Source organism: Schistocerca nitens, unplaced genomic scaffold (genome assembly GCF_023898315.1).
Source record: "Schistocerca nitens isolate TAMUIC-IGC-003100 unplaced genomic scaffold, iqSchNite1.1 HiC_scaffold_351, whole genome shotgun sequence".
NCBI lineage: Eukaryota > Metazoa > Arthropoda > Insecta > Orthoptera > Acrididae > Schistocerca > Schistocerca nitens.
This window is the reverse complement of record NW_026045885.1, coordinates 2,646,103-2,667,278: the sequence shown is the minus strand read 5'-3', so window position 1 is coordinate 2,667,278 and position 21,176 is coordinate 2,646,103. Positions and strand designations below refer to the sequence as shown.

At 48.0% G+C, this 21,176-nt stretch overlaps 1 protein-coding gene across 1 annotated transcript in view; it reads right to left on the bottom strand.

Annotated features, from left to right (window-relative positions):
* Positions 1 to 21,176, bottom strand: part of LOC126228026 (apical junction molecule-like) — a 122,920-nt gene that overhangs the window by 5,801 nt on the left and 95,943 nt on the right. The window contains exons 5-6 of the mRNA XM_049942271.1: positions 19,331 to 19,466; positions 6,948 to 7,522 (exon numbers count right to left, since the gene is read on the bottom strand). Of these exons, the coding sequence (XP_049798228.1) occupies positions 6,948 to 7,522; positions 19,331 to 19,466 (711 nt within the window). The remainder of the gene's footprint in view (positions 1 to 6,947; positions 7,523 to 19,330; positions 19,467 to 21,176) is intronic.

Genomic DNA, 21,176 nt, shown 5'->3' with positions numbered 1-21,176 from the left:
CTGTTCCGCTAGCTCGGCACTTCGAATGGTTCGCCCTTGATGATACACACTCGAATGACCACTTTCCATGTGTCCTTCGACTGCAGCCTCAACTGCCATATATGCGCTCGCGACGCTGGAAGTTTGCCCAAGCAGATTGGACACTTTTTTCGTCTCTAGCGACATTCGATGACCGTCGCTTTCCCAGCGTCGACGATGAGGTCACCCATATTACTGACGTTATTCTTACAGCTGCGGAACGTTCAATACCACGCAGCTCTGAATTGCCCCGGCGTCCCCCAGTTCCTTGGTGGAACGGGGCATGCCGTGACGCAATACGTGAGCGACGACGTGCTCTTCGCATTTTCCGTCACCATCCTACTTTGGCCAACTGTATCCGCTATAAGTAGCTCCGTGCACGATGCTGTCGTGTCATCCGCGATAGCAAGAAGGCAAGCTGGAAATTCTTTATTAACTCATTTAACACCTTTACTCCCTCTTCGGAAGTTTGGAGACGGCTTCGACGGTTCTCAGGCGCGCCTAGTTTCTCCCCGGTCCTGGGCTCACAGTCGCGCATGATACCGTAGTGGACACCGTCGCAATTTCTAACTCATTGCGTCAGCACTTTGCTGAGATTTCGAGCTCTTCAAATTACCCACCAGTGTTTCTCCCGAAGAAACGTGCAGCGGAGGTGCGACATCTTGCTTTCTCCTCTCAAGAATGCTACAATACTGTTTTCTCCATGCGGAAACTCCAACATGCCCTGTCTTCTTCTCGCTCCTCCGCCCCAGGATCGTATGGTATCCATGTCCAAATGTTGCTGCATTTATCAACCCATAGTATGCGTTACCTCCTTCGCCTTTATAATCGAATTTGGATCGACAGTACTTTTCCCAGACGATGGCGGGAAGCTATCGTCGTTTCCGTTCTGAAACCTGGAAAGGACAAACAAGTCCCCTCTAGCTATCGCCCCATTTCTCTCACGAGTAGTGTCTGTAAGGTTTTGGAGCATATGGTGAATTACCGATTAGCTTGGTGGCTGGAATCCCGCAGTCTAACACCTGCCCAATGCGGATTCCGAAATCATCGTTATGCAGTTGACCATCTTGTTGCTCTCTCCACTTCATCATGAACAATTTTCTCCGGAAACGCCAAACGGTAGCAATATTTTTTGATCTGGAGAGAGCATACGATACCTGTTTGAGGACAGGCATCCTCCGCACACTGTTCTCTTGGGGGCTTTCGAGGCCGGCTGCCCCTTTTTCTGCGCATATTTATGGCGGAGCGCACATTTAGGGTGCGGGTGAACACTACTCTCTCCCGTACTTTCTCCCAAGAAAATGGGGTACCCCAGGGCTCCGTGCTGAGTGTTGTACTGTTTGCCATTGCCATCAATCCAATTATGGATTGTCTCCTTCCTGATGTCTCGGGCTTCCTCTTTGTGGACGATTTTGCGATCTACTACAGCTCTCAACGGACAAGTCTTCTTGAACGACGTCTTCAAGGATGTCTTGATCCCCTCCACTCATGGAGCATCGAAACCGGCTTCCGTTTCTCACCAAGTAAGACAGTTTGTGTTAATTTTTGGCGACGTAAGGAGTTTCTTCCGCCCTCCTTACATCTAGGTCCTGTCAACCTTCTGTTTTCAGACGTCGCTAAATTCTTTGGTCTTATGTTCGACAGAAAACTGTGCTGGTCCTCCCACGTTTCTTATCTTTCGGCTTGCTGTCTGCGGTCCCTTAACACCCTCCGTGTCCTGAATGGTACCTCCTGGGGAGCGGACAGAGTGGTCCTTCTCCGCCTCTATCGCGCCTTAGTGCGCTCGAAATTGGATTATGGAAGCATAGTCTACTCCTCTGCTCAGCCGTCTATTCTTCGGCGTCTTGACTCTATCCACCACCGTGGATTACGTTTAGTGTCTGGAGCTTTTTACACCAGCCCTGTGGAAAGCCTTTATGCTGAGACTGCTGAACCCTCGCTGTCCAATCGGCCGGCTGTCCTTCTGAGTCGTTATGCTAGCCATCTGTCTTCCATGCCTGCTAATCCAGCCCATGACCTTTTTTTCGACGCCTCCTTTGATGTAGGGTATGCAGGCCGCTCCTCCTCCCTACTACCACCGGGAGTCCGCTTCCGTCAACTGCTCCATTCTCTTTCCTTCCGCTTTCGTAAAACCTTCTTGACAACTTGGCGTACAGCACCGCCTTGGCTCCGTCCCTGGATCTGCCTGCTCCGAGACCTTTGTCGATTTCCCAAGGATGGTACCCCTTCACTTGTTTATCGTCGGGTATTTGCTGCTCTATGTGCACAAATGATGGACGCCACATTTATTTACACTGACGGCTCGAAAACATCGTTAGGTGTAGGGAGTGCCTACATTGTTGGTGACACCCCAAATCACTTTCGGCTTCCCGACCAGTGTTCGGTTTATGCTGCAGAGCTTTACGCTGTTCTCCAGGCTGTCCACTACATCCACCGCCATCAGCGGATACAGTACGTTATCTGCTCAGATTCTCTCAGCTCTCTCCTCAGTATCCAAGCTCTTTACCCTGTGCACCCTCTGGCCCACCGGATTCAGGACTGTCTGCGCTTGCTCCACCTGGGGGGCATCTCGGTGGCGTTCCTCTGGCTCCCGGGACACGCTGGTATCTATGGGAATGAGGCGGCCGATATTGCAGCCAAGGCTGCAGTCTCTCTTCCTCGGCCAGCTATTCAGCCGATTCCCTTCACCTATCTACGGAGCGTTTTATGTCGCAGAGTTGTTCATTTATGGCATGCGCATTGGTCAACACTTCCCCATAATAAATTGCGGGAAGTGAAAGCTCTTCCTTCCGCTTGGACCTCTTCCTCCCGAACGCGTCATCGGGAGGAGGTAATTTTAACTAGACTCCGGATAGGGCACTGTCTTTTTAGCCATCGACATCTTTTAAGTGGCGATCCTCCCCCACTCTGTCCCCACTGGTCTGAGCTGTGGGCGGTAAGACACCTTTTAATTGAATGCCCCTATTTTAATCCGTTACGCTCCCGTCTACAGCTTTCGCCTGATCTATCATCGATTTTAGCAGATGACACGCACTCAGCCGACCGCGTTCTCCAGTTTATTAGTGCCAGTAAAATGACGTCAGTCATTTGAAGCTTTTTTTGGGGACAACCAACCCCTTTCTGTAGTGGATTTTTAAGCCTTCCTTCTGCTTTTAGTTTCTCCAATTTTATGACTCTGTTCCCATTGCTGCTGGTTTTCAATTTCGGTTTTTTACTGTTTGCTAAGTCACGTGCTGGGTGCTAATGACCATAGCAGTTTTGCGCCCTAAAACCAAAACAAAAAAAAAAAAAACTGTAAACTTTCATGAAGGATGAATGCCTGAGAGTTCCTAGTGCTCAGAGTGGGCTGTTTGAATGTGTGTCAAAATTACAGTTGCGAAAACTCTCTCTACTGCATGAACTGAGGTGCCCTGACCACCCAAATCTCCCTGTTGTGCACTAGGCCCTCCTCTTTGTATTGTAATTATTGCCTCTGCTTTTCTGTGATAACTCGCAGTTCTTTCCTCTATAATCATATAATGTTCTTCTGTGCTGAATTCTTACAGAGCATGTTTTGCAAGTTCATACCACCAAAAGTTTGTACACCATTAAGATTTGTAGTGTGGCATATTAGACTGCTCAAGGGTAATTTTTAATTCCAGAATGGTGTTGCATGTTGCTGAACTACAGATTACTTGTACTGACAGTATGTTCAGTTAGATAGCTGCCATCCCCTCTTACTCAGCATGAAATGACTCACAATTCCTCTTTATGTCCTGAAGACCTTAGTAAGGACATGATAGATGAGCACTCTACTCCCAAACATATCTCGTGTACCACTCGTGACTCTAATCCTTCAGTCACTTGTTAAGGAATGTTCCCCGTATTACCACAGACAGGACAACTTAACTGCATTCCTAGTCTTGGCTCTGGCATCTTCTCTCTTTCCCAAAGTGGAAATTTGCCACCTGACATATTAAGTAACCTGGTCCATTGTTATGCCATACTTCCTCCCAGTCCCTTTCCACATCAATGATCTGCCTGTGGAAGAACCAAATGCAAGGCTAGCCATACGCAGCAACACAACTGATAATATTACAGCTCCTTTAGAGGAATTTACCATGCTTCAGAGTCATATCTCACCCTATCAGAGGCAGGGCCATCGATAAAATCAAAATGTATTCCAGCTCTACTGTAACTTCTGTATGATATTTTACCTGAACTGGTAATCCATGATGACCATCTCAAATCACAGTGAAGAGCACAATTGACTACCCATAGGCAGAATGTGCTGCCAAGAAAGAGATGCTCAGCTACTACCTGGCTTCATGACCCACAGCATATGGGTTCCCAGCATTCTGACTTCACCACTGCCATTGTCTCCAATATCAGATTATCTGATTGAAGTTCATGGGAGTTGCCTTATATCATACCTTTGTCCCACAAGCCTCAATCATCACTTGCTCCTGTCCCATGCACACAGACATATCCACCCCTGCTCTGTTTCTTGTATTTCATTCTCTTCACTTAAACTTTCTCTCCAATTTCGTCCTTCCATTTTCTGCCCCCCCCCCCCACCACACTCTGTCCCATCACACTCATCCACACTAAGCTGTGTACCACATGTGACTTCCCCGCTCTGCCAATGGCTGGGGCACATATGGGCTGTTCCATTTCGATTTGGAAAACAGGAAACATTATTTTTTCTGTGAGTTCATTTTAGTGTAACCTAACATGGACATTGAGTTAATCTTCTACAAACTCACAGCTGTCATAAGTAGACACTTTGTTTCTTTGAATCACAGTTACTATAATAAAAAAAACACATTATTCTAAGACTTCTCTGAACCTGTTTGAAGTGAAATTCTCAAACACAATTCAAAATGAAAGTAATATTGTATAGTTTTGGTATTTTTGTGCTAGTTAAAGAATTTGCGTAAATTTAATTTTCAATACAGTTACTCTTTTTCTGAAAACGAGATTTAACTTGGAATAAAAAGTACTTTGTGCCATTTCAGCATTGATATAAAAAAAGTATTATTGAACATTTTGTGGTACCTTCAATGGAGAGTTACAGGAAACATAAAAAAAAAAAAAAATTGAAATGGATGCAAAACCTGATGGTTGCGCTATGCCATATTACAAAACACCCATGATTCATGATGCCATTGTTGATAGACTGCTAATCGTTTCACAGTGTGAAGATGCTGACAACTGGGATGCTATGACCATGAATAAAAGACTGTTTTTGTTCCCATGAACCAAGGCTGGGCAGGATGAGTAGGAAAGAAAGGAAAGTCAGGGAGTACAAGACCATGGACAAACTGACCTACACTGAGGCCGAGAGAAAATTTGAACACCTGCTTCCTGTACATATGGCATTGTCTTAAGCCACCAGTACAACAGTTCTGGCACGATCAGCTCCGACAACCCAGGTCACCTCTCAGAGCCGGAAGACACCACCTGCCCCTGCGATGGTGGGAGAATTTTCTTCCCTTTTGATCCTGCACCACCTACTTTAGGAACAACACGCCACCCCCCCCCCCCCCCCCCAACCATCGGGGACATCTGTCCCCAATTCTAAGCCAGAGAAGTGTAAGTCTTCTTCAGTTTCTTTCGCTAGGATGGGGTCCTGTGGGTCACTCCCTTCCCAGCTTTCTTCTAGTGGGAAAGATGACACCCACCAGTGGCTGAAAAGCCCAAAAGCTGCTGGTCATATGGCTTCAGTCCCAGAGACTGAGCCAGTGAAGTCCTCCCGGCCAGAGAAACCCAAGGAGCAGCGAGAGAATTCCAACAAGAAGACTCCTAATGCCAAGGAAATTGCAGTGGCACCCACACCATCACTACCTACAAGCTGTGTGACTGAGGATGCGATGGAAAATTTCGGCGTCTGCTGAGGACCTAGATCTCGCCATACCCTCACACTACGGATATAGGCTGTGCAGGCCATAAATCGGTGGCAGCAGGTGACTATGAGACGTAAACTGCCTCATTAAATGTTGCTTCCCAGTCTCATGTCATCCTCCAGTGGAATTGCGACAGTTTTTTCCACCGGATGGCTGAGCTATGGTGACCGTTAAGCTTTACACCTGCTATCTGCATTGCCCTCCAGGAAAACCTGGTTCCCAGCAATGTGGACGCCTGTACAAAGTGGCTATAAAGGATATTAAAAGAATCGTAGCGACTGTAATACTGTCTGGTGGAGTTTGCGTCTATGTCCTAAACTCATTCTGTGGTGACACCCCTCTTGAAGCTATGGCTGTCAGAATAAGGACGACACAGGAAATAACTATCTGTAATATATATCTTCCTCCAGAGGGTGCAGTACCCTTGAATGCATTAGCTGCACTGATTGATCAACTCCCTAAACCTTTCCTACTTTTGGGAGATTTTAATGACAATAACCACTTGTCAGGTGGTACCAAGATTACTGGCTGAGGCAGAAATGTCGAAACTTTACTGTCGCAATTCGACCTCTGCCTCTTAAATACTGGGGCCACCACACATTTCAGTGTGCCTCATGTTAGTTACTTGGCCATTGATTTATCAATTTGGAACCCAGGACTTCTCCCATCTATCCACTGGAGAGCGTATGACAACCTATGTGGTAGTGACCACTTCCCCATCTTCCTGTCACTGCCCCAGTGTCAGGCACATGGACGCCTGCCCGAATTGGCTTTGATCAAGGAGAAGTGGGGAGCTCTCGTCTCAACTATCACTGCTGAATCTCCCCCACATGGTAACATTGATGTGATGGTTGAGCAGATGACTAGCACAATTGTTTCTGAGGCAGAAAACGCAATCACTCGCTCTTTAGGGTGCCCAAAGTATAAAGAAGTCCGATGGTGGTTGCTGGAAATCGCTGAAGCAATTAAAGAGAGTTGGTGAGCTCTACAACGGCATAAGCGGCACCCTTCCCTGGAGCACCACACAGCCTTTAAACTTCTCACTTTGCCGGGCACTTTGCCGGGCACTTTGCCGGGCACTTTGCCGGGCACTTTGCCGGGCACTTTGCCGGGCACTTTGCCGGGCACTTTGCCGGGCACTTTGCCGGGCACTTTGCCGGGCACTTTGCCGGGCACTTTGCCGGGCACTTTGCCGGGCACTTTGCCGGGCACTTTGCCGGGCACTTTGCCGGGCACTTTGCCGGGCACTTTGCCGGGCACTTTGCCGGGCACTTTGCCGGGCACTTTGCCGGGCACTTTGCCGGGCACTCTGCCGGGCACTTTGCCGGGCACTCTGCCGGGCACTCTGCCGGGCACTCTGCCGGGCACTCTGCCGGGCACTCTGCCGGGCACTCTGCCGGGCACTCTGCCGGGCACTCTGCCGGGCACTCTGCCGGGCACTCTGCCGGGCACTCTGCCGGGCACTCTGCCGGGCACTCTGCCGGGCACTCTGCCGGGCACTCTGCCGGGCACTCTGCCGGGCACTTTGCCGGGCACTCTGCCGGGCACTTTGCCGGGCACTTTGCCGGGCACTTTGCCGGGCACTTTGCCGGGCACTTTGCCGGGCACTTTGCCGGGCACTTTGCCGGGCACTGCCTCAGAGAATTACCCCCCAGCCATTTGCACACTCAAACGGCAGCTGGAAGGGAACGCCCGCTTTCACTAAACGCAGCAGTGTATCCTATAACACCCAATTTATGGAGTGGGAGCTCCTCGGTGCCCTTGCACATTGCCCCGACACAGCTCCTGGGTCTGACCGGATCCACAGCCAGATGATAAAACCTCTCATCTGACTACAAGCGACATCTTCCAGTCATCTTCAACCAGATTTGGTGTGATGGCATCTTTCTGTCGCAATGGCGGGACAGCACTATCATTCTGGTGCTCTAACCGGGTAAAAACCTGCCTGATGTGGATAGCTATTGCCCCATCAGCCTCACCAACGTTCTTTGTAAGCTGCTGGAACATATGGTATGTCGGCAGTTGGGTTGGGTTCTGGAGTCACGTGGCCGTTAACGGTCTGGCAGCAGCTCTCGGGCCCTCAGACTCACCTTCTCTATATGCAGACGACTTTTGCATTTAGTACTGCTGCTCCAGTACTATTGTTGCCGAGCGGCGCCTCCAGGGGACCATCCACAAGGCGCAGTCATGGGCTCCAGCCCACGGCTTCCAGTTTTCACCCGCAAAGTCGTGCGTCATGCACTGCTGTCGGTGTTGTATCGTTGACCTGGAACCCGCACTTTACCTTATTGACGATCCACTCACTGTAGTGGTGACATATCAGTTTCTAGGATTGGTTTTCAATGCTCGATTGACTTGGCTCCCTCATCTTTGTCAGCTTGAGCAGAAGTGCTGGCAGCACTTCAATTCCCTCTGTTGCCTGAGCAACACTATTTGGGATGCAGATTGCTGTACACTGCTGCAGCTCTACAGAGCCCTGCCCAATCCCGAATTGACTATTGGCGTGTGGTTCATCGTTCTGAAACGACTTTAGCATTGCAATTACTCGACCCTGTGCGCCACTGTGGGGTTTGATTAGAGGCAGGAGCTGTTAGAATGAGTCCAGTGACCACCATACTGGTGGAGGCTGGTGTACCTCCACTGCAGATAAGACGTGTGCAACTGCTCACCAGTTACACAGCACACATTCATAGTTGCCCTGACCATTGGAATTACCGTCTCCTTTTCCTACCCGTGGCGGTCGATCTTCCACATAAGTGGCCCAGATCGAGTCCAACATTAGTGGTTTGCGTGCGGTCCTTTATCTCTGAACTGGAGTCCTTCCCTTTACCACCTCTACTTGCGGTCCATTCACGTATACCTCCATGGTGTACACCTTGATCACAGCTTCATCTGGACATTTTGCATGGCCCTAAGGACTCCATTAACCCCGCCGCTCTCCGCTGTCGCTTCCTCTCGATTCTTGACGAGTTAGGGGGCTCTGAAGTGGTTTACACCAACAGCTCAATGGCTGATGGTCACGTAGGCTTCACATATGTTCATGGAGGACATGTTGAGCAGCACTCCTTGCCAGTTGGCTGCAGTGTTTTCACTTGCTCTTGAGTACATCCACTCGTGCCCTGGCAAGTCATTTCTCCTGCGTACTGACTCACTGAGCAGCCAGCAAGCTATTGACCAGTGCTACCCTCTCCATCCTCTGGTAGTGTCCAATCAGGAGTCCATCTATTCCCTGGAACAGTCCCACCATTCCGTGGTGTTTGTGTGGACCCCAGGACACGTCGGAATCCTTGGCAACGAAATTGCCGACAAGCGGGCCAAACAGGTGACGCAGAAATCACTTCTGGAGATCAGCATCTCTGAAGCTGGCCTGCGTTCTGTCTTACACTGCATGGGTTTTCCGACTTTGTGTGATGGAATAGCATAACAGCACACACAACAAAACTGTGTGTCATTAAGGAGACAATGAATGTGTGGAAGTTATCCATGCAGGCCTCTCACAGGGAGTCAGTTGTCCTCTGCTGGCTCCTCATTGGCCAAACGTGGCTAACGCATGGTTACCTACTCTGTTGTGAGGACCCACCTCAATGTCGCTGTGGCTCCCAAATGACAGTCGTCCACCTCTTGCTGGACTGCCCACTTTTAGCCGCTCTGCGGTAGACTTCTAACTTTCCCAGCATGCGGTCTTCAGTGTTGGGTGACAATGCCTCCACATCAGCTTTAGTTTTAAGTTTTATCCATGATAGTAGGTTTTATACTTCTATGTAGGTTTTAGCACATGTCCTTCATCCCTCAGTGTCCTCCAACCTAATGGTTTTAGGGTGGAGGTTTTAATGTATTGTGGTGTGTCTGACTTTCCCTTTTTATTATCGTGGTTGGCAAGCCAATGTAATCTGCTTTCATGTTTTACTCCCTTCTGTTCCTAGCTTCTCTCTTTTCTTGTTCTCTTTTTTTCCTTTTAGTATTCGTAGCCTTCCCTTTGTTCTTGTGGCTTTTCCTTTCTTTCCATTTTGTGTTATATGTTTCATCCATTTTATTCTCACCCTTGTGGCATTGTTTTATTGGGAACAAATAAGTGACGTTGTAGTTTGGTCCCTTATCCCACCTTTAAATCAATTAACTATCATCTGTCTCATACATATTCACACCAGATGGAATAGTTCTGTTCCATTACGGCTGCTCTCCCAAGGCTGTTAGTAGTTATGACAAGATGTTGTCCACTCCATGAACCTTGTTTTGACTCAGATCCTTCAGGTTCTTGATGTGTCATATCTCCCATCTCATCTTTGTCCACATCCTCTTCCATTTCTATAACATTGCCCTCAGGTTGACGTCCTATGTACAGACCGTCTATATACTCTCAGCTTTTTCTTCATTATTTAAAAATTGCTGTCTATCTTGGTTCTTGATATTCATACTTCTGCTTCTGTTACCTCCAAAGGCCTCTTCAGTTTCTCCTAGTGACATCTGCTTCTGGATTCTTAAATTTGGACTGTAGCCTTTCTTGCTTAGCAATTTGTTACTGCCTGTCACTCATTGACTTTTTATTCACTTTTGCATGCTTCATTTGCTGCATTTTTATATTTTTTCAACAACTGAATTCTGATCTCCTGTTTTGTCAAATGAATTCTACTGAGCCTTTTCTTTTCACATAATTGGTCCTCTTCTCACTTCATAATTCCAGCTCTCAAAGCTACCTATTGCTCTGCTACTGCGGTAATGGGCAATATCATTGGCTTTTGGGCCATTCTTGTGTAGGCAGAGGTTAGCAGAGGGTCACAGTTCTTAAATGATAGCATGCAATAGTTTAATTTGCATTTCAAGAAAGTTATAAATTGTTACAAAAAATTCTGACTGTATTGGCAGGCCTCACAAAAACCACCGGTGGGCTGCTTGCCCACACTTGTCTTATTGTGTTCCTTTTCTCCTGGTATTGTCAGTCATTGCATAATGCTCCCTCCATTACTTGCAGCAACCTCTGGCTCTTTCAGCTTATTCAGGTAATATGTCGTCCTACCTTCTTGACATTGTTTAAATTTTAATCTACAATATATAACCAGTACATCATGATCATTCTGCATTGCACCTTGATATATCTTTGAATTTGGACACAGATTTCTAATTCTCTTCTCCCAAAATCGTATAATCAATCTGAAACCTTGTGGTGGCTGCAAGTCTTCTATGTGTGTAACCTTCTTTCATGATTCTTAAACCAAGTGTTACTGATGATTAAATTGTTCTGTGCAAAATTGTACCAGGCAGCTTCCTCTTTCATTCCTTTTCCCAGTCAACATTCCTCTACTATATGTTCTCTTTCTTTTCCTACTATTTAATTTCCAACCGCTGTCACAATTAAATTTCTGTGTTCCTTAACTATCCAAATATTGTATTTTGTCTCACCACATTAAATTTCTCCATATGCAGAGCCAGCTGTATTGTAAGCTTGTACCACAGCTGTGGGTTTTGGCTTCACATATCTTGGCTGCAATAATGTTACAATGTTGTTGTTAGTAGCTTACTTGCATTGTTATTTTCTTATTCATTATTACACCTATTCCTGCATTAGTGCTATTTAGTTCCTTTCTACAGCCCTATATTCACTTAACCAGAAATTTTGTTCCTCCTACCATCAAACTACTCTAATTCCCATGACATCTAACTTCAACCTGTACATTTCCCTTTATACATTTTCTAGGGTCCCTGAAAGATTAAATGATACAATTTACCAGCTCAGACTTGTATGATTCCAGTTTTGTTTCTCCTGCTATGGCAACAAACTCCAAAATGGTCCTTACCTGGAAATCCGAATGGGGGATCATTTTTAGCTCTGGAGACTCTTCCTAAAGAGGATACCAACATTTAACCAAACAGTATAGCTGCATGTCCTTGATAGATAATGGCTGTAGTTTCCTCTTGCTTTGAGATGTTTGCTGTACCAGCACAGAAAGGCCATTTATGTTGTCACAAGGCCACATCAGTTACTTATAGTGGCTTATTTATGTGCTACTGAAAAGGATGCTGTGCCCTTTTAAGGAACTACACTTTTGACTAGTCCCACAAGAAATACTCCTTGTTTATGGTGGCATCTATGGCTCAGTATCACTAATGCATGGAAAATCCCAAAGAAAATGAACCTGGTGACTCTTGAAATGGATGTAAGTCCCCCCACATGCACACGCATACATGTTCGCAAGTTCATACAACCTGACACAATAGTCTTTTGCTCATGCCTGTCTGCAGCTCAACATGTCATCTTTATGGTGAGTATAAATCTATTATTTTCATAATATTGTTAATATTACAACCTGGGTTTTCTATTGTTTAATTTGCGTCATTTTCATTCCATGATTAAAAACCCTTTGTCCCTCTTTCACGTGTATTATAGTTGTCTTATATTTGTGACTAAATTTTGACAGTAACTTTAAATTGATCTTTCTTCCTGACAATCAGGACCCACAATACCAGTTATGGAGGAGACTGGTGTTCACAGCGGACGACAAGAGGAAAGAGAAGCACTAATGGTGAGTTTCATTAGCAGCATATGAGTACCCACTCCCCCCTGTGGGTCCGGGGTAAGAATGGGCCTGAGGTATTCCTGCCTGTCGTAAGAGGCGACTAAAAAGAGTTTCAACCGTTTTGGCATTCCATCTGATGGCCCCCCTTGGGGTTTGTCCTCCATTTTTCAAAATTCTACAGAAGTACGAGCCTTTTGGGGAAGGACGCCTTAAGTGGTGTATCACTGGTCCTCTGTGCACTAAGACCTTGGCACTCAGCATTGTAACGGCGTTGTAACCATACCCACTATTCCTCAAATTGGGCATAAATGCCTGATGGGTTGTACAAGTTACGCCCATAGTGCGTCCCCATCTGCACCTACGATCATGATGGACTTTCCATGGCACTCGAAATCCAGCAGGGTAGCCAGCCCGTTGTGGTGGTTTCGTCATGTACCCTCTAGGCTGTAGCCCCCTGACAACACAGGGATCGTACTGCTGATAGCTGAGCTGCAACCTCCCCACGTCGGCCAAGGAGTAGATGCCCGTCTCCTTGGGGCATCAGGACTCCCGGCAACGGTTATCCTGCCAGGTGGCCCTTACTGAGGCTGGGTGGCGCCCGTGGGGAGAGCCCCTGGTCGGAGTGGGTGGTATCGGAGCGGACGTTTCGCAGATGAAACGTCAACATGTATCAGGTCGCTCTGCAGCTGAGTCTTTTAAAAAGAAAGGTACTCTCTCTGGTTCTGGTTCTCCTGCCCTTTCCCCCTTGGCCACTCCCTGGGATGAAGGACAGGCCCGCCAGCTTGGGGCGAAGTACTTCACCCGCTATTTGGTCTGTTCTCGGACCGATGGGGGGGACGTTCGCCACCTCCAAGCCCATGTTCTTTGTTCAGCACATCGAGGACATCTTCAGGGAAATTGAGGCTCTCAGCACAATGCGTTCGGAGTCCGTTCTTATAAAGACCACCTCTGCCACACAGTCGGTGGCACTCCAGGCGTGCGAATGGCTAGGGGACATCCCAGTGTCCATTGTCCCGCATCTGGCACTGAATAGGACGCAGGGGGTTATTTTTCATCGGGAACTCCTGCTCCAATCTGATGAGGAGCTCAGGGCCAACCTGGAGTGCCGAGGCGTGCATTTCGTCCGGCGGGTCCAGCGCGGCCCCAAAGACCATCGCATCGACACCGGGGACTTTATCCTCGCCTTCGAGGGGGACGTTCTCCAAGAGAAGGTAAAGGTGATGTGCTACCGGTGCGACGTGCGTCCTTACGTCCCGCCTCCTATGCGCTGCTTTCGGTGTTTGCGCTTTGGGCACATGACGTCACGGAGTGAGGATGAGCCCCTTTGTGGCGATTGTGGACGTCCTCTTCGTGAGGAACGTACATGCACCCCACCACCTCAGTGCGTTAATTGCCCTGGCATCCACTCGCCTAGATCTTTAGACTGCCCTGCGTATCAGAAGGAGAAGAAGATTCAAGAACTCAAAACTTTGGATCGTCTCTCTTATTCTAAGGCCAGGAAGAAGTATGACCGCCTCCATCCCGTGACGTTGACAACTTCGTTTGCCTCAGTCGTGTCCACTCCTTCCACAGTATCCTCACCCCTATCCTGTCCCCCCTCCAGTTCCTCCCCCATCCGGGGTCTATGCCTCCGCCTCCCAAATCCCTCCCTTCCAAATCCTCCTCCACCGCGGCCCCCACCCCCTCTGCCCCAGGGGCCACCCTTCCTCCACCTCCTCCTTCCCCTACCCCCCCCCCCCCCCCCCCCGCCCCCCCAGACACCTGAGAAGCGATCCTCTTCTCAGGCATCCATCGGGGAAACGTTCCGGACCCCGGCTTCCGAGGTCCGTCGTTCCAAAACGGACCCCACCCCTGAGGACCTTCTTTGGGTCCAGCCCACCATCCCCGTGCCTCCTTGGACTTCCAAGAAGGCCTCCAAGAAGAAGTCTATCCCCCTCTCCACCACGGCGCGTTTCGTCTGACACTCCATCCGTGAGTCGCTGCTCCCGGCCGTCCTCAGTTTCGCCGGGACGCTCTGCTGCCAGGCGCTCAGCTGGTCTCTCGTCGGCAAATGATACTACCCCTCCTACGCAACCCGGGACAGCAGCCACAGCTGGCGATGACTCGATGGAACAGGATCCGCCTCCCGCCAGTTGTAGCGTTGTTTCCTCGAAACCTGGCCCTCCGTGGCCATCAAGGTGACCAGCTCTTCCGCCGTCTCGTTCCCCCCTTTTTTCTGACTAGCGATGGCCTTGTTACATTGGAACATAAGAGGTATTCGATCTAATTGGGAGGAATTACAACTGCTCCTCCGCCTGCACTGTCCGCTCGTCCTTGGTCTCCAGGAAACCAAGTTGCGCCCAACTGACCGTATTGCTTTTACCCACTATACCTCGGAGCGGTATGACCTCACCCCTGTGGACGGTATTCCGGCTCATGGTGGGGTCATGTTGTTCATTCGGGACGATGTCTATTACCATCCCATCCCATTGACCACCCCACTCCAAGCAATAGCTGTCCGTATTACTCTTTCTGCCTTTACTTTTTCTGTTTGTACCGTCTACACTCCATCGTCATCCGAAGTTAGTCAGGCTGACATGATGCACCTGATTGTTCAGCTTCCTCCGCCGTTTATATTGTTTGGTGACTTCAATGCCCATCATCCCCTTTGGGGCTCTCCTGCATCCTGTCTAAGAGGCTCACTCTTGGTGGATGTCTTCAACCATCTCAATCTTGTCTGCCTCAATACTAGCGCCCCGACTTTCCTCTCGGACTCTACTCATACCTACTCCCACTTGGACCTCTCGATCTGTTCTACCACTCTTGCCCGACGGTTCGAGTGGTATGTCCTTTCTGACACCTATTCGAGCGACCACTTCCCCTGTGTCGTTCGTCTACTGCATCACACCCCATCCCCACGTCCTTCGAGCTGGAACATACTGAAAGCTGATTGGGGACTTCACTCCTCCCTGGCGACCTTTCCGGACCACGATTTTCCCAGTTGTGACAGTCAGGTCGAATACCTCACGGCTGTTATCATCAATGCTGCCGAACGTTCCATTCCTCGTACTACTACTACTACTTCTTCTTCACGTCGCGTTTCCGTCCCCTCATGGAACGAGGCTTGTAGGGACGCTATCCGTGCTCGACGACGTGCTTTACGCACCTTTCGCCGCCATCCTACGTTGGCGAATTGTATTGAATACAAACGACTCCGAGCACAATGCCGTAGAGTCATCAAAGACAGCAAAAAAGCTTGTTGGGCCTCTTTCACCAGCTCCTTTAACAGTTTTACTCCCTCTTCCATCGTTTGGGGTAGCCTGCGCCGGCTGTCTGGCATTAAGGCCCACTCCTCGGTACCTGGCCTGACCTCAGGTAATGAGGTCCTTGTTGATCCTGTGGCTGTCTCCAACGCCTTTGGCCGCTTTTTCGTGGAGGTCTCAAGCTCCGCCCATTACCACCCCGCCTTCCTTCCCAGGAAAGAGGCAGAAGAGGCTCGGCGACCTTCCTTCCACTCGCTGAATCTGGAAACTTATAATGCCCCCTTTACTATGCGGGAACTCGAACGTGCGCTTGCACTGTCCCGGTCGTCTGCTCTGGGGCCAGATGCCATTCACGTTCAGATGCTGGCACACCTTTCTCCGGCGGGCAAAAGCTTCCTTCTTCCTACCTACAATCGCGTCTGGACCGAAGGTCAAGTCCCCATGCGTTGGCGTGACGCCGTTGTTGTTCCTGTACCCAAACCCGGGAAGGATAGACACCTTCCTTCTAGTTACCGCCCCATTTCTCTTACAAGCTGTGTCTGTAAGGTGATGGAGCGCATGGTTAATGCTCGGTTAGTCTGGATTCTTGAATCTCGACGACTACTTACTAATGTCCAATGCGGCTTTCGTCGCCGCCGCTCCGCTGTTGACCACCTTGTGACCTTCTCGACATTCATCATGAACAACTTTTTGCGAAGGCGCCAAACGCTAGCCGTGTTCTTCGACTTGGAGAAGGCTTATGATACCTGTTGGAGAGGAGGTATCCTCCGCACTATGCACAGGTGGGGCCTACGCGGTCACCTGCCCCTTTTTATTGATTCCTTTTTAACGGATCGCAAGTTTAGGGTACGTGTGGGTTCCGTATTGTCCGACGTCTTCCTCCAGGAGAACGGAATGCCTCAGGGCTCCGTCTTGAGCGTAGCCCTTTTTGCCATCTCGATCAATCCAATTATGGATTGCATTCCACCTAATGTCTCAGGCTCTCTCTTTGTCGATGACTTCGCAATCTACTGCAGTGCCCAGCGAACATGCCTCCTGGAGCACTGCCTTCAGCGTTGTCTAGACAGCCTCTACTCATGGAGCGTGGCAAATGGCTTCCGGTTCTCTGAAGAGAAGACGGTTTGTATCAACTTCTGGCGATATAAAGCGTTCCTTCCGCCATCCTTACATCTCGGTCCCGTTGTTCTCCCATTCGTGGACACAACTAAGTTTCTAGGCCTCACGTTGGACAGGAAACTGTGTTGGTCTCCACATGTCTCTTATTTGGCGGCCCATTGTACACGTTCCCTTAATGTCCTCAGAGTTCTTAGTGGTTCATCTTGGGTAGCGGATCGCACTGTCCTGCTTTGCTTGTATCAGTCCATAGTCCGATCGAAGCTGGATTATGGGAGCTTTGTCTACTTGTGTGCTCGGCCATCCCTCTTACGCCGTCTCAACTCCATCCACCATCGGGGGTTACGTCTTGCGACCAGAGCCTTCTACACTAGTCCCGTCGAGAGTCTTTATGCTGAAGCTGCCGAATTACCATTGACCTACCGGTGCGACATACTGCTGTGTCGGTATGCCTGCTGGCTGTTGTCAATGCCCGACCACCCCTCTTGTCAGTCCTCCTTCGCCGATTCTCTTGACCGTCAGTACGGGTTGTATGTGTCTGCCCTGCTGCCCCCTGGAGTCCGCTTCCGTCGCCTGCTTCGACAATTGGATTTTGCCCTCCCTACCACCTTCAGAGAGGGTGAGAGCCTGACACCACCTTGGCTCCAGGCTCCGGTTCATATTTATCTCAACCTCAGCTCGCTCCTGAAGGAGGGTACTCTGACTGCAGTGTATTGCTCACGGTTTGTCGAACTTCATGCGCGACTTGCCAGTCACACCTTTATTTACACCGATGGCTCCAAAACTGACGATGGTGTCGGCTGTGCCTTTGTTGTCGGGGCCGTCGCCTTTAAATACCGGCTCCTCAACCAATGTTCCAGCTTTACGGCCGAGCTTTTTGCTCTCCATCAGGCCGTTCAGTATGCCCGCCGCTACCGCCATTCATCATATGTACTCTGATTCACTCAGTGCTCTTCAGAGCCTTGGAGCTCCCTATCCGGTCCATCCCTTGGTGCAACGGATCCAGCAGTCCCTCCATTCTTTCGCTGATGATGGCTCTCCTGTCAGCTTTCTGTGGGTTCCTGGACATGTAGGAGTGCCTGGGAATGAGGCTGCTGATGCTGCAGCCAAGGCTGCAGTCCTCCTGCCTCGGCCAGCCTCCCATTGTGTCCCATCATCTGACGTTAGTGGGGTTGTTTGTAAGAGGCTTGTGTCGTTGTGGTGGGATACTTGGTCATCCCTTCAAGGAAACAAGCTCCGGGCAGTAAAACTGTTCCCAACTGCTTGGACAACCTCCTCCCGACCATCTCGGCGAGAAGAGGTCCTTCTGATGCGGTTGCGGATTGGGCATTGCCGCTTTAGCCACCGCTACCTGCTCTCCGGTGACCCAGCCCCACAGTGCCCTTGTGGTCAAGCATTAACAGTGTGCCATGTTTTATTGTCGTGTCCCCGCTTTAGTAAATCTCGTGTTGTCCTGTCCCTGCCATCTACTTTACCAGATATTTTGGCTGATGACCCTCGAGCAGCTGCTCGTGTTCTTCATTTTATAACTTTGACTGGCTTGTCCTAAGACATCTAACTCTTTTACTTATTTTATCTGCATCTTTGTAAGGACTTTCTGGTGTCCCCCCCCCCCCCCCCCACCCCCCACCCCTTGAGTTTTACTAGATTCTATGTGCTCTAACAATTGTGACTGGGTGCTAATGTCCTCAGTAGTTGAGCGCCCTTAAACCCCAACAAAAAAAAAGAAGAGTACCCCCACACTCGTTCCCATTTTCGTTCCAGGGCACCCACTCTTTTCGTGTGCATGGAGCTCCAAGCAATGAAAATACACCATCCTTTTGTGTGCTGCTATCCCTTTCTGTAACTATTTTTTCATTTGAGACAAAATGTTCCCCCCCCCCCCCCCCCCCCCCCCCCACTGTGCATTATTTCTGATAATATTCATGATTTATTTCATCAAATAATCTCCTTTCTACATAACCCACCCACCTACAGGACAAATAAGAGTTTAGTATGTGCTTTTGTGCACTGGTATCTACAAACTGCAGTCCCTTCTAAATGGATGCAGAAAGTAGACTGTGAAGCCAACAGTTACACTTTGGAACAAATGACAATGACAATGAGAAGCTCTTGTCCTGGTGTGACTCATTATGCTACTTTCAGGCTATTAGCCATCACTAACATGTGGAAAAATTTTTTTGAACTTTGCCAGTTTAGTGCTACCATGATGTTTGTAAGATGACTGACTGCACATCAGTATATCATGAATGAGTTAACTTACTGAGGAAGCATGCAAGAGGGAATTACTAGATGTAAGAATACTTGGTACTGACTTACAAAGCAAGGAGAGCTTCTAATTCTGAAGGCTTAGGATAGGAATTGCTAAACTTCTACTACCCTTAATAACTTGAAAATGGACACAGAAACCACTGCCAAACTTTGTGGAAAGAGTCTTCTCTCTTTATGCAGACTGGTCTGTCCACACTAAGTTCACTCATGATTTTCTTTATCAGAGAACACACCCAAGTTCAGTGTATTCCTCTCCTCACATTGGCTCATATACTGAAAACTATTCTACCCTGGCTGGCCTGAGGAGAGATGGATGCATACTGATGTACAATGAAACAGCTGTTGGGCAGGTCCTGAGATTCATAGTGGATTTCTCCATGAAATTTGATGATCCTCTCAGCTTCATGACAGAGTTTGTCAAGAATCTGAAGGCAGAGGATATTACCACAATAACAGCCCTAGATGCTTCCAGCTGCATCACAACCTCATGCTGATCTACGATGCAGTTACTTATAGCCTATTAAGCATGCAGCCCCTTTAGCTGTGACAGGTCTTGTCTGTCTTCTTCTCCCACTGCAGATCTAAATGATGATACTATTTTCCCTGCATTCCTCTAACTTCATAGTTGTGGTGCAGTTGGTATTGTGGGGTGGGACACACCTACCATAATAAGTCGACATGGGTTTGCTGGCTGGGTCTTTGCCTGCACAGCAAATACCAATCAACAGTACTCCAATTTAAAAAAAAAATTCACTTTTGTTTAAGTAAACTTTAATAAAGACAGCAGTTCAAATATCAGGATGTTCACACCTGCTTGATATTGGTTAATTAATGAATTACAGTCATTTTATGATGAATGTACTCCCTGCAACTTGTCCCAACATGTCCCATGTAGGGAGTTTCGTGCTGCTTGATGTTTAATGGTAGATTTGACCACTGTTTTCTTCTGTGGTTTCCATTCTAGCTGTCCTCTGGAAGTCAGTCAACCTGTTGCCCATTCTCTATGGGCAATGATTTCTCAGGTGGCGTGTCAGGCCTATAGCCTTTGGTTTGGGCACCACTTGAAACAGAGTCCTCAACAATAGAGTACTTGAAACGCTCATTCCCTTCTGTTCTAAGAAAAAAATTAACCTAGCAAAATTTTCCAGTGTTGTAGTAATTCTTCCTCTCTAGGCTTCATTGTTACAGAATTCCAAAGGAAAATGATGTACCACAGAAGATACTAAATCCAGCAGTGGAATACAATAAAAATGTTTTTAGTGCCAAGTTACTACTGTTTGTAATATTCCACAGATGCTGCCAATGTTAAGTTGTTTTGAATTGCTTTTTCAGTGTATTTACTTTTACTTCAACCAATGGAATCTATACACACATGCTCAGCAGTACCTCCATGAATGGCATTAACTGCTAAAAGAAGTAATTTTTTCAACATTTGTCACATTAGAAAATTTTATTTCAGGTGGAAATTATCTTTACACTTGAAAATACTGGAAATCACTGTTAAAAAATGAACCATATGATACCCCATATTATTATTATAGAATGTGCCCTGCTGGTTGAAGTGAGTTAAGTCATCAACCCATCTACCGCTCTACTCCAGATATTTGTATAGATTTCTTTGCTGCTCTCTCATCATCCACATTTCCCGAGAGAAAGTATGTTTTACAATATGTTTTCTTTCCTAGACACGTGTTGTATTTTCTGTTTCTCCACTTTTGCTTCCATTTCAACTTTACAGTATTTGCCTTGTTGTGGGTGCCAGTGCACTGCTAGTCCTTTGGCTGCCCCATTCCAGTCACGCCCCTGCTCACGATAGCGATTTGCCTGGATGAAATGCAAAGAAGCCTTAAAAAATGTCCAGAGCAGCTGCTCTAGCAGCTTCCATAGCACATGCTTGAGTGTGCCAACAATAGAGCATCCATCCATTATGGTAACTCTATCTAGCTGTAGTGTTACATTTTAACTTTAAGCCTTCAGTTTTGATGTTTAGTTTCCCTTGAAGTGATGTAGTACCTGAATTTTGCATATCACAAAATATAAAATTACATTGCAATTTGATTTTGAGAAAATTTTTGATTGGTTTCTTAGGAGTTTTAACTTCAGTCACAGTATTCTCTATAACTGTTGTCCATCGT